The following is a 12276-nucleotide window of genomic DNA, read 5'->3' on the forward strand; positions in this document are numbered from 1 at the left end:
CATACAAAATGCTATGGACTGAGCAAAACAGTGATTTCAAATGTAAACTTGAATCTAAAATCACAGGGCCTGATATCCAAATTGCCATGTTGATTGCAATCAAGATGCACATTACCAAGGTGACTCGTCACAGTACACTACACCTGAGCAGCAGGGATATAAGTGCATGAGGACAGTGAATGACTCTCCCAGCACACTAAAAAGGCTAATCAGTACAGAGATATATATCGGATGGATTACAAGTCTTGAACAGATAAATGTTTTTAAAATCATAAGACAATTGAAAAAATCAAAGACAAATATTTAATTAACCTGATTTTAATGGAGAAATACCTTCAGTTCATTAATGCAAGGGAAGAAGTCAAAACAGACAAGACCGGGAGTGTGACTTCATAAAAATGCTAAGTGTCTATAAGTCAAAAATGTCAGTATGAAAATATAAGAAGCAAGTCACAATTTGACTTACTACAATAGATTAAAAAAAGAAGACAATCTCAATTTTAAAGAGACAAGCGCTTTAAATACAAAATTCTTAACTATTGTCATCAACCTGTGAAATCACAGTGATCCAAATAATGAATATAAATTATCAAATGATCAAAAATAAATGTGACAAGATTACAAGTAATCAAAAAATTAGTATAGAACAATGAGATAACACTTTGACCCATCAAGCTAGAAAAGACAATAAAAATTATAAAAACCAGATGTATGAAAACAGAATAAACAGGTATTTTCATATCCAGCAAACGGAGAATATCTAACACAGCATTTCTGAAAGGTAATTTGACAATACATCCTTAATGCCTTCAGGAGCTAATCAGAGATACATAATAGAATTTCAAGACTATTTATGATTGTTTAAGAGGAACAATAAGAACACTTAGAAGTGACACAAATGTCCAAAACAGAGGGGAATGACTAGGCTAAAGTATGAACTACCCATAACTGGGCTGTAATTCTTCTCTGAAAATTATTATAACAAAGATGATTTCCTGCCATGGGCTCACAGCTAATGGGGGAGAAGGGAAATGACAACACTCGGAAGTAGCACATGTTCTCAGCCATGTGAAAGGAATAAATAGTTAAAAGTAACTGGAAAGGGCCAAAATGACAAGAGATTTAGTTTAAACTGGTTACCATTTGGAGTCACCTTAGGCGTCATTAACATTTTTTAATCCTTATTTTCTAAATCTACTACACAGCCTTTATGCATTTTAGAATGAGAAAAGTAAAACATGTTTGTTATACTTCAAGGGAAGATAATCTCCCTCTAAATCTGCCTCTTCCCCAAGGATCTTTCTAATTAGGTTCAATAAATTTGCTGAGTCTTGGTCTAGGGAGCCAGAATACACATTTGCCAAAAGAGAATTCATTCTTTTTACCTGGGATAAAAAAATACACTTGAAAAATTTACCAGAATAGACTATAGTGTCATAAATACTAATCACTGTGGTTGTTTTTCTATTAGGGTACAATTATTTCTGTTTTAATCTCAACAATAACAATGTCCAGTGTTTAGGAAGCTTAGACTGGAGAGTAACAACAAAGATGTAATAAAACCTAGCTGTTTTCAGTCTTAATCTTCAAGAATCTTCTCTAGGTGGCTCCCTCTTAGCTTTCAAGCAGATGATAAAGGCTACTTTGCACAGCAATCTAGGCCAGAATTATGTTCCATTCATGCCCTTTGGAAAATACTTATCTTTTTCTGCTGTTGGTTGAAGTTGTCAATAATAACACCAATAAAGAGGTTCAGAGTGAAGAATGAGCCAAAGATGATAAAAACTATGAAGTAAATGTACATGTATTTATTCTCCTCAAAATGTGGTTGTTTATCTTTCTGTGGGGGGAGAGGTTTAAATGAAAAAAGGAAAAAGCAATTACTGGAGGAAAATATAAGCCATCTTAACTGCCTTATCTAGAAGACCAAAGTTCCTCAGCAGTAGCCAGCACTAAGTACTCAGCCTCCTTTAAACAGCCAGGGCCCCTGCAGGGAGCCCCTGTTTCAGTTTCCCCTAGTACAACTTGAGAGGTACCATGTAGTGGGGAGAGGGAGGTGGCAGGATTGGTTTTTTCTTTTAATCAATGGAGAGTTATTGAAGGGTTACAAGAGAGGGAAGCAATACCTAAGCAACTACTTGAAAAATAGAGAACACCTAGGCCATGAGATGTGTGCCCCAGTTTTCTCTCTCTCTCGGTTTGGAGAGGAGACTTGGGACCATAGCCTTCATACAGAGTCCACTAGTCTATTTGGTCTGTGGTTCTTAAATTCCTATTGCCTAGCAGATCTGTAACAGATAGATTCTCAAGACATACTGAATTTACAAATAAATGGATGGTTGGATGGATGGATGGATGGTTGGATGGATGGATGGTGAATGAATGAATGATCATGTTCCAGAATGGAGATAAAGGAGCTACAACCAAGCTCCTATAGCTCAAGGTGTGACCCAAAGCATATGAAATACCTATCACCTGAGGTCTTTATATTGTCATTGACTTCAAGCAGTTTGGAATTAGGTGGCAGGAAGACTTTCCTTTTTTGTATCCTGATCATATTCAAAGATATACATATGAGTGTTAATAGCTCTGTCATTTGTTGAACATATTTATGACATTTGTTATTCAACACCCACCATACAGACTAGTGTAATGGAGGCAGTTAGTTGAAAGTTTTTTCTTTTGCCTTTTTGAGTCCCTGACCTTAGTCCTAGCTGGCTTTTGTCATCTACTTGTTTGAATTAAGATTAGCATAGAACCAATGAAATGAAAAGAATTAATATTCAACATCTGACATTTAAAATAAGGTCATGCAGGGTCTCCCTGGTGGCGCAAGTGGTTGAGTGCAGTGCTGTGAAGCTGTTCACAGTCTCTGCAGTGCAGGTTCAATCCCGGCCAGCCGGCGAGATACCCATATTGCATGGCAGACTGCTCCTGTCTTGCCCGCTGCTCCCCTCGGAAGTGTATTTCAGTCAGTCTGCCTGTTCTGTTCCCCACTCTGTCTCTGGTCTATCCTCTCACCCTCCCGCACATCTGGCCTATACCCCAGTTCTTGTAGGCACATGAATAAATTTTTAAAAATCTTCAAAAATAATATAAAATAAAATAAGGTTATGCAGTAGGTTAATAATCTTGCCAAAAATAAGCTATTGCTTTGAAAAGCAGCAATGTCTGAATTCCTTCATATCTTCCTTCAATACAACCAGAGTATTGAGGGGTTTGGAGAGGAAGGTTCATGTAGGAAGTTCAAAAATTCACCCCATTTATACCTAGGGAATTGTAAGAAAATGGAATAGAGAATATCAGAGTCATGAGATGTGCATCCTCAATTTCCTTCTTTGGGTTTGGAGAGAAGACTTGGGACCAAGTGATTTAAGGGGAACATGGAAGACAAAGAGGGAGGGTGCTCTTCCTCAACTGCTGCTGGGAAAGGCCTGGGATACATTGGGCAAGCAGGATAACTTAAATGGTGGAGTAGCCTAACTGAACATAGGAATGTTTTGAAACATTTTCAGTTCTCATGTGACAGAGCCATGGGTTTGCCAAGGTGGTTTAGTAGCAAGAGATGGGAGCAGTGTGCTGGGCCAGGGGATCATGTGGAAGACGTGGCTTGGAGTCAGTGTTTGAGGCCAAAAGTAGTTGAGGGTTTGAGAAAGACCATGTTTTATTAGCCACAGTTTGAATATTTGAGACCATCAAAATGCTCTGTGACTACATAGATAAGAGCCATCACATGCTAGAAGCCATCACAAACCAGTTAGTATGTTCCATGGTCAACATTAAGACAACACATACCTCCACCAAGCTATATTCACTCAGGGAACATATATAAGCCACACCTCTCCTATTATACATCTGCTTAAGATTACTGCTCCTTCCTAATCTCCACCTCAAGGCAGATGGATGCCTGAGGGAAAGGAGGGTGAAAGTCATGTACTAAAACAGACCAAAAAATGAGTAAATTACAATTTTAAAATATTTCCTTTGTTATAAGTTGCCTCTACTACTACCATAACAGTACTTATAACCCTTTCTGCTACTACCAGCTTGCATATATTAAATACCTAATATGTATCAGGCGTCCACTCTGCAGTCTTTCAAACAACAACACATATGTGTGATGATTGGAAAAAAATGAGCAACGGTCATGCCATTCTTGATTCAACCATTTGCTCACTCTATAACTTTATACAACCCTCTTCTTTCCAATTCCTCAATTTCCCCAAGTGGCAAATAGAAATAAGCTAGATTACTGAGTACAATTCCAATCTTAGGCATCCACGATCACTTTTCATTTAACCAGAATTTAACATTTGGCAACCATGAAAATTCCCCTCAGCCTCCAGAGAACCTGGAGACATGAGAGGGTCTCTCTCGCTGACCTAGTCCAGCCTTAAGTTTTTCCCAGAGTCAAAGGCAAGTACCCCTTGATAAGTACCCTTTAAAGAAGTGTGAGGAAAATTAAGCCATCCTGTGGTTCTCCTGCTTTTGATTCCCTATCCTGCCTTAGTGGTGTCTCTTTGGTTGCTAGATAGAAAGAGGACTGGATGTTGGAGCAAGCTAGGATGTAAATACTTGTGGGAGGGTGAACAAGCACCCTTCCCTATTTCATTGTGTTTGTCCCACAGGAACTGTGATGTAGGAAGATCTGGACTATCTATGTAGTCATGACTTTCCTGATTGGACCTTATACTCGAGAACAAAGTGGAATACAAGCTCACCCCTCTGGAATCGACAGCTGCATACATAATTTCCATCCAACCTTTAAATGTTGCCTGCAATAAAAGCAGAGGAACATGAATGCAATTATAGGTTTGCCATCAGCAGGCAAGTGTCATGTAAAAGCAAGCAAGGCCCAGTGCGCAGATGTATATAAGACGATGTGCCACCCCTGCCATGCACCCTACCCACCAAACACAGAATGTCCAAAGAAGAGTAGGAGGGAATACAAGATAAAAAGTGTAAAAACAAAAGAAATAAGAGTTGCTATTGTTATCACATGGGGATTTTTTTTTCATTTATCTTTTTATTGTTTCTATATTAGAAAATGGTTGTTATAGCTGACTCTATTGACGTAATCATTTTATAGTGTATGTAAATCAAGCCATCATGCTGTAAGTCTTAAACCTATACAGTAATGTAAATCAATTATTTCTCAATTAACCTGGAAGAAGGAGGAAAAACATGATTCCAGGGATTAAAAAAAAACTGTCTTAAAAATTGCTATATTAGATGTGGACCAACTGCTGATACTTATGCCATCTGTTTGCATAGTCTGTCCAAGGGCTGGCAACCCTGATTTGAGCTGGGACTGACTTCCATCATTAAATTGTTATTAACAGTGTGGTCTGCCATCTGAGGCCCCAGCCCTCTCTAACTGGAGCTCTGGACAGCAAGGCACCACCTAGGACTGCATGAAATGTACAGATGTTTGCAAGAGCATCACAGGGAGGTGGAGGCTCAGTAGATAATTAAGTCAGAGATGCTCAATGGGGAACAGTTCTGGAGGGCCTTGGCTCCCCCATGCAAAATTGGGATTTGACTCTACTATCTCAAAGAAGTCACTGTATTTTTATTAGTTGAGAAATCACTTATGATGTTTTTAAGTTTTCACTTCTCACCATGTGAAAAACATCCATTCAACACTTACCACTTGCAGCAGGGCCAGGTAAGCCATTCCTACATTGTCAAAGTTGACTTCGTGGATTACCCAGGACAAATTTTTACTTTTACATTGGTTTCGGTTGTCAACAATGCTGTAATTTATCTCTAAGTTGCTATTTGTTGGATCAAAGCATTTTCCAAAATGTCCAGAAAATAAGTTCATTCCCAGGATACAAAAAATGAGCCAGAAAATGAGGCAGACAAGTAAAACATTCAAAATGGCAGGTATGGCACCGAGGAGAGCATAGACCACCACCTTAAGGAAACAAAACAAAGGAAAACGTAACAGATGTTTCCTTTCTTCTCAGGAAGGGCCTGATATGTGGGGCTGGGTCTCTTGGAGCTCTGTCTTACTATTCGGGCTTCCCATCATCCACCCCCATGACAAGCCCTGCTCTTAGCTCCACACACGATGGTCCCTTTTCTGAGGACTGAGTATCACTTGAGAAATGTTCTCTGGTGATGGTGTTAGGCTTATGAGACACCTGCTATAGGGATGTAAGTCAGAGCCCATCTATCTCTCAAATTGTGAGCGGTGGGCTGGATGAGGAGTCCAGGAAAAGCTTGGCAATTTAAGGGAAGCCCAGCCCAAGAATAGCAGTCAGCCTCTCTGCCTTTTCCTGCTAGCTGACCTCCCTCCCATCCACCTGAAGATTGTACCTTCATTCCTTCAAACTGGGACAGTGCTCGGAGGGGCCTTAGTGCTCGTAGAATCCGCAAGGGCTTAAGTTGAATTAAGTTGGTGAGACTGGGCACAGAGACCTGGTGGGAAGAAAAGTCACATGTAGTGGCATTTCTTTTGGTGCCTAAAGAAGCCAGTGGGGGCTTGAGAGCCCTTATTCTGAGAGGCAGATGCTTTAAGCCCTCGGGGCATTATCCAGACACAGGAACAAGCTAAGTCCTGCTGAAAGGGCAACAGAAAGTAGAGAAGTTAGTTTTCTCCTTGTCTGGCAAAGCTACAGCCCATACAAGTGATACTTGATTAATGAAAGACATTAATCCGAGAAATAAAGGAAACCAAAGTGACATGACAATATGACAATCAGGTGGGGTCCTGGATTGGATCCTGGATTGGTGTGTGCTTGGGTGAGGGGTGATGATGACAGTGCATGGGTAGAAAAAATTTGCAATAAAGGATCCTGTTGTGACAATGAGCAACATTTGAAAATGAATGTGGATTTTAGTACCGGATCGTGTTACGTTTCCCAACTTTGATAATTGTACTATGGGAAATGTCCTTAGGAAATATTCTTAGGAAATGCATACTGAAATCGGTGATGGGGCATGGTGACCACCACTTCTTTTCTTTTCTTTTTTAAAAAATATTTTATTTTATATAATTCTTACATCATTTTTCATTTTTGCACAATGTATGCATTTTCATTTTGGTTATATTCCCCATACAATTGCACCCCCCCTTATTTTGACCCTAGTCCTTCCTCTCCCTGCCTCTCTCCCCACCGTAGTGTATCTCTGGTTTATAGTTGCTTGTTGATTTTGATTTTTACTTTGTATTAAGCAGTTTAGAAAAAAAAAAAACAGAGAAAACAGCAAAGCAGATGGGTAAAATGTTTATAATTGGTGAATCTGGAGAAAGACTGTAACAAATTACACTATTTGTTACAATTTCTCAGTTAAGCTTGAAATTACATTTAAATTAAAAGTTAGAAATAAATAATAATTTGTTTGCTTATATTTCCCTTTACTCAAATAGTTCCTTTTTGGGGGAATTAAATCCTATTTTCTCTCTCAACATACCTCTTCTGAATGGAGTTGGAAAACGGAGAATTGGAAATCTCTGTAAATACACTAAATTAAAACAATATGTTGAGTTTAAGCTGAAAACCACTCTGTGGAGCTTTAGTTATTTATTGTGGAGGCTTCAAAGGCTCATTTTGGAAGGGGGCAGGAAGTGAATTACTGATATTTCTGACTAAGCCGATATCAGAGTTCACCATTATCTAAAATCATTCCCCACTAAATCTGACAATCTCATTGTACAAGTAAAAGATTGCGAATTAGAGAAATTGAGCTAATGTGACAGAATAGCAGTTTTAAAATCTGTAGTCGATTTAAAAGAAAATTCATTAGGGCCTCCCCCGTGGTGCAGCAGTTGAGCGCTGGGTTGCGAAGCTGCCCACGGCCTCTGCAGCGCTGGTTCGATCCCCGGCCAGTGGGCGAGGGTTCCACATGGCGTGCAGACCCTCTCCTGCCGCCCGCTGCTCCCCTCAGCAGTGTACTTTGGTCCTTCTGCCTGCTCTGCTCCTTGCTCTGGCTCTGGTGAATTCTCTCACCTTCCTGCGCTTCTGACTGTGCCCAGTGCTTGTATAAATAAATAAATAAATCTTTAAAAAAAAAAATTCATCAATTCAAAAATGTCTATTTTTCAAATAGGCTTTTTGTTTGTTCTTTTGTTTTTAATAGTATTGCCTGTGGGAGACGTAATTTAAGCAGGTTTTCACAAATACTCCTTTTGTAATTTTCCTTAATAGAGCCTAACTTTCCCCAAAATGACTACACCAACTAAATAGTCAGCAGTGAGTGAGATTACACTTTCCTATATCCATCTCAATATTAGGTATTATCTAGCTTGAAAATTTTTGTCAATATGAGTGAAATAAGTCATTTTAATAAGGCATTTGTGTGTTAATCTGTGATATAACTGGTGAGTATTTCTTTACTCATTTATTAGCAACTAGAGTTCCTTCTGTGAATTGGATGCTTGCATCTTTCTGCCATTCTTACATTGGGTTGTCCTGTGGATCTGTAGGGACTTTTTTTATATACTGAGGATAATAATTACCTGTTATGCATATGGCAAATGCCGTCTCCAGGCTCTAGTCTGTCTTTATAATTATGGTATTGTGAATAGAAAAACAAAAGCTTTAATTTACATACATTTGAATTTCTACATATTTTTTGTATTTGTGATTGCAATTTTCTACTCCAAAACTAAAAGATCAATTTTTATAATCTTTATTAACATGCAACATAGAGCAATTATTCATATACATTCTCTCATTAATCCATGCAACAATGTTCCCACGTAAGCAGCATTATACATCACCTACTATGTTGCAGATAAGGAAATCTGAAGCAATTTAGAAAGGATCAGCAAATTGTAGTGGAATTGGGATTCATACCTTGGTCTCTATGAGGCAAAGGTTAATAATAGAAATAGAAATAGTGGACCACACTTATCAAACACTTTCTCCAGGATTTATAAAGATACATAATTATATGATTATCTCTTATCTTATTCTGCTCCTTTTTGTCCCTTTTATTATCAAGTTTATACTTGTTTCATTAACTAAATTTGCAAGCTTCCTTTCTTTTTCTAGCTTTTTGGAAACAATTTGAATAATAAGGTTGGGGTTAAATGTTTATCTTAGTTTAGGCTGCTATAATAAAGTACCATGGCTTGAATGAGTTATAAATATCGGGTATTTATTCCTCACAGATGTGGAGACTAGGAATCCAAGATCGAAGAGCAGGCAGGGTCAGTGTGTCTTGAAAGAAACTGCTCCCTAGTTCACACTGCCCTCTTCTTGCTGTCTTCACATTGCAGAAGAAGAAAGGAAGCTCTGTGGGGTCTCTTTTCTAAGATCATTAATTGCATTCATGAGAAAATGACCCTTGGATACGAACCATCTATGACTCCACCTCTAAATACCAACATATTGGGGATTAGGTTTCAACATATGAATTTAGGGAGAACACAAACATTGCCTGTAAAATTATATGGGCCTGGTACTATTTCTGCGAGCGTTGTATTAGACTACGTTTTGATATCTTAGATGGCTATTATTATATTTATGTTTTCCAGTTTTTATGGGGTCAACTTTGGGCAATTTATAGTTCATACTCTCATTTTTATCTATATGAAAACCTTAAGCACTCTGCTTAAGGTTACACAGAAAGAGGTAGACAAGGTAGCTTTAGGACCTAGTTTTAGACCACAGGTCACTAGAATGTAGATACCAATAATCTTTCCACTGTCTCATATATTTTCTACCAAAATACAGTGATATAATGGATGCAGAGTAATTTGCACTCTGGAAACAGATGGGGTCGATGAATGTGGATGGTCTTGTTGGCACCCCTATGGCACCAATGCCTTCCTAAAATGCCTGAACCACATGGCTTACTTGTGTCCATCAACAACATTTATGATTCTCCCTGGGTTGTGCTGGCCACTCGGCTTAATCCTACACATTTATGAAGTATAATTAATTTGTTCATGGTAGAAAGAATATAGATATTAAAACCAAGGGCTTTTAAAACTTAAAAGATTTGAGTCTCATCTCCACCACTTTTAGCTGGGAAATCCTGAACATATTTCTTAGCCTTTGTATGGTTTAGTTTCTTTTTATTTATATGAGGAAAACAATAGTACCTACCACATGGATTGACTGTGGTAACTAAGAGACAGGATGCATGTGAAACACATGGCACAATTCTTGGCATAGAGCTCGATACATGTGATCCACTATTACTCTTATTGGTCTTAGCATCACAACAGGTGTGAATCCCAGTTTCACCTGAAACTATTTGCTGATCCTCTGAGCTTCAGGCTTCTTTATCTGTAACATGGTAGGTGATATATAACTCTGCTTAACTTGGAAGATGATTGAGTGGATTAAATGAAAGAATGTATGTGACTAATCCTCTTATGTTGCTCGACAATCAGACGGAGATCAGCCTAGTCTGTTGGCTGCTGACCTGCTCTGAAAATTCTTGAAAAGAAAAGGAAAGCTGACAAGAGAAGGCAAAATGAAGACTATCCAAGACTATTCTTGTGTACATAAGTCATAACAGTATTTATGAAGAGAAATGAGTGTGTGCCATCATGTAAAGTGCTGGAGAGGTGAGCAGATGAGGGCAATGAATGAGAAATAAGGCCCAGAAAAGGCTGGACTGCTGATGGATGGATGAATGACAAATATATAGGAAAAAAATACTTTTCTGTAAAGAAGCATTCATGTTAGGCCTACAGGAAAAGCAGCACCCATATGACCATCTCCCCAGTTCTCATCGCCCACCCATGCCTTTATGGGAAACAGATGGTAAACTTACAATCACAATGATGAAATCCAGCCAGCACCAGGCACTGGAGAAATACTTCAGAAATCCAAATGCCACCCACTTCAGACCCATCTCCAGGATAAAAATGTACGTGAAAATAATATCAGTACAATTAAGTAATTGTTGGATTTTCACTTGTTTGTGGAGATTAACATCTTCAAATACCTGAAATGATAAAGCACAGCCATCAACTAGGTTGTATATTTGCTTAGAAATTCTTGTTGAGTCTACTTTTTATTTGTCTTCCTATTTGAATAAGGTGACAAGGTTTTTCTCAAAAGGTACTAAGGCTGAACATTTCCAGTGAAATCAATTCCTTAAGTAAGTAAAAGTAGGAAAAAATATCCTATTTCTGAATTTCTGCTGTCACTATAGTTTCCCAGGATCTTATCACTGGCTCCCTGGCACAGAAAAACATCCTCCTAGTCCTAGTAGATTGTCACACCACTTTATGGTCTTCTTAATCCTTTTAACTCTTACCAACCATACCTTGCCAACTTTTCCAGAACCATACCGTTGCATACACCATTTCTTTCATGCTTCTGGTTCCCTCAGCGGCTGTACTCAATGGCTCTCCACTGCTTATAGCATCAAGTCCAAACACCTCAGCCTGCACTGTAGCTCCTACTAGCCCTGAGGCCCATCATCTTCACCACTGACAGCCCTTTCTCCATTGACCCCAGTAGTCCCTACGTATATGATCATTTTGTTTGTGTACCATGACATGTGAGTGTTTGGGAAGCTCTAGGCTAGTGCTGAAAATGTAAACTGTTTTGAATATTAAACTATTCATTAAGTGTGATTATGAAAATGAGACATCCTACTTTTGGAGAGACCCTTTTTCATGCTGCATCCACACATTTCCTTCACCCAAAGAATGTGTGTGTGTGTGTGTGTGTGTGTGTGAGAGAGAGAGAGAGAGAGAGAGAGAGAGAGAGATAAACCCTCTATAACTATACCCTATATAGTTATACCCTATATGACTAGGGTATAAGTTTTCCTTTTGGCTTTTATAGTTATTGAAGATAAAAGGGTAACCTTGCTAAGGGTTAGCAACAAAAGTTAATTAAGGGCGTTCTCTGGAGTAGTTTTAGAGAAATTTGCTTTTTTGTTTGAGAATTTGCAAAGCAGTAAATAGATAAATGGGGGGTGCCTATTGATCCTAGGCTTTGGTGTGCCCCATCATATGCTCATCTTCTTTCACCGAGAGATCACACAGGTGTAAAGTAGGATGTGGATACAAGACACTTCATTGTCCCTTCCATTGTTAGTGACATATTGTGAAATGTTCTGTGACTTTAAATCTTTAAGGGAAACCCAGAACTTCATTCTTTTGATATAACAAATACTAAGAGAACATAGCTTTATATTATGGCCATTTTAAGGGATACACAAGGTAGAGGTAAGCAAAGAGGGACAAAGGGAAGGAGGGAGGGACAGCAGAAGGGGAGGAGAGAATGAGATACAGGGAATAAAAGAGAAGATGTGTGAAGAAGGTGCAAGAAGTACCAAAAGGTGACCAGAGAG

At 38.7% G+C, this 12276-nt stretch overlaps 1 protein-coding gene across 1 annotated transcript in view; it reads right to left on the reverse strand.

Annotated features, from left to right (window-relative positions):
- Positions 1 to 12276, reverse strand: part of SCN11A (sodium voltage-gated channel alpha subunit 11) — a 117916-nt gene that overhangs the window by 11638 nt on the left and 94002 nt on the right. Inside the window, exons 21-25 of the mRNA XM_054693188.1 lie at positions 10741 to 10914; positions 6325 to 6426; positions 5651 to 5920; positions 4722 to 4775; positions 1703 to 1840 (exon numbers count right to left, since the gene is read on the reverse strand). Coding sequence (XP_054549163.1) covers positions 1703 to 1840; positions 4722 to 4775; positions 5651 to 5920; positions 6325 to 6426; positions 10741 to 10914 — 738 coding nt within the window. The remainder of the gene's footprint in view (positions 1 to 1702; positions 1841 to 4721; positions 4776 to 5650; positions 5921 to 6324; positions 6427 to 10740; positions 10915 to 12276) is intronic.

The sequence above is a fragment of the Talpa occidentalis genome, unplaced genomic scaffold (genome assembly GCF_014898055.3).
Source record: "Talpa occidentalis isolate TD23 unplaced genomic scaffold, MPIMG_talOcc4v2.1 talOcc4.10, whole genome shotgun sequence".
NCBI classification, from domain to species: domain Eukaryota; kingdom Metazoa; phylum Chordata; class Mammalia; order Eulipotyphla; family Talpidae; genus Talpa; species Talpa occidentalis.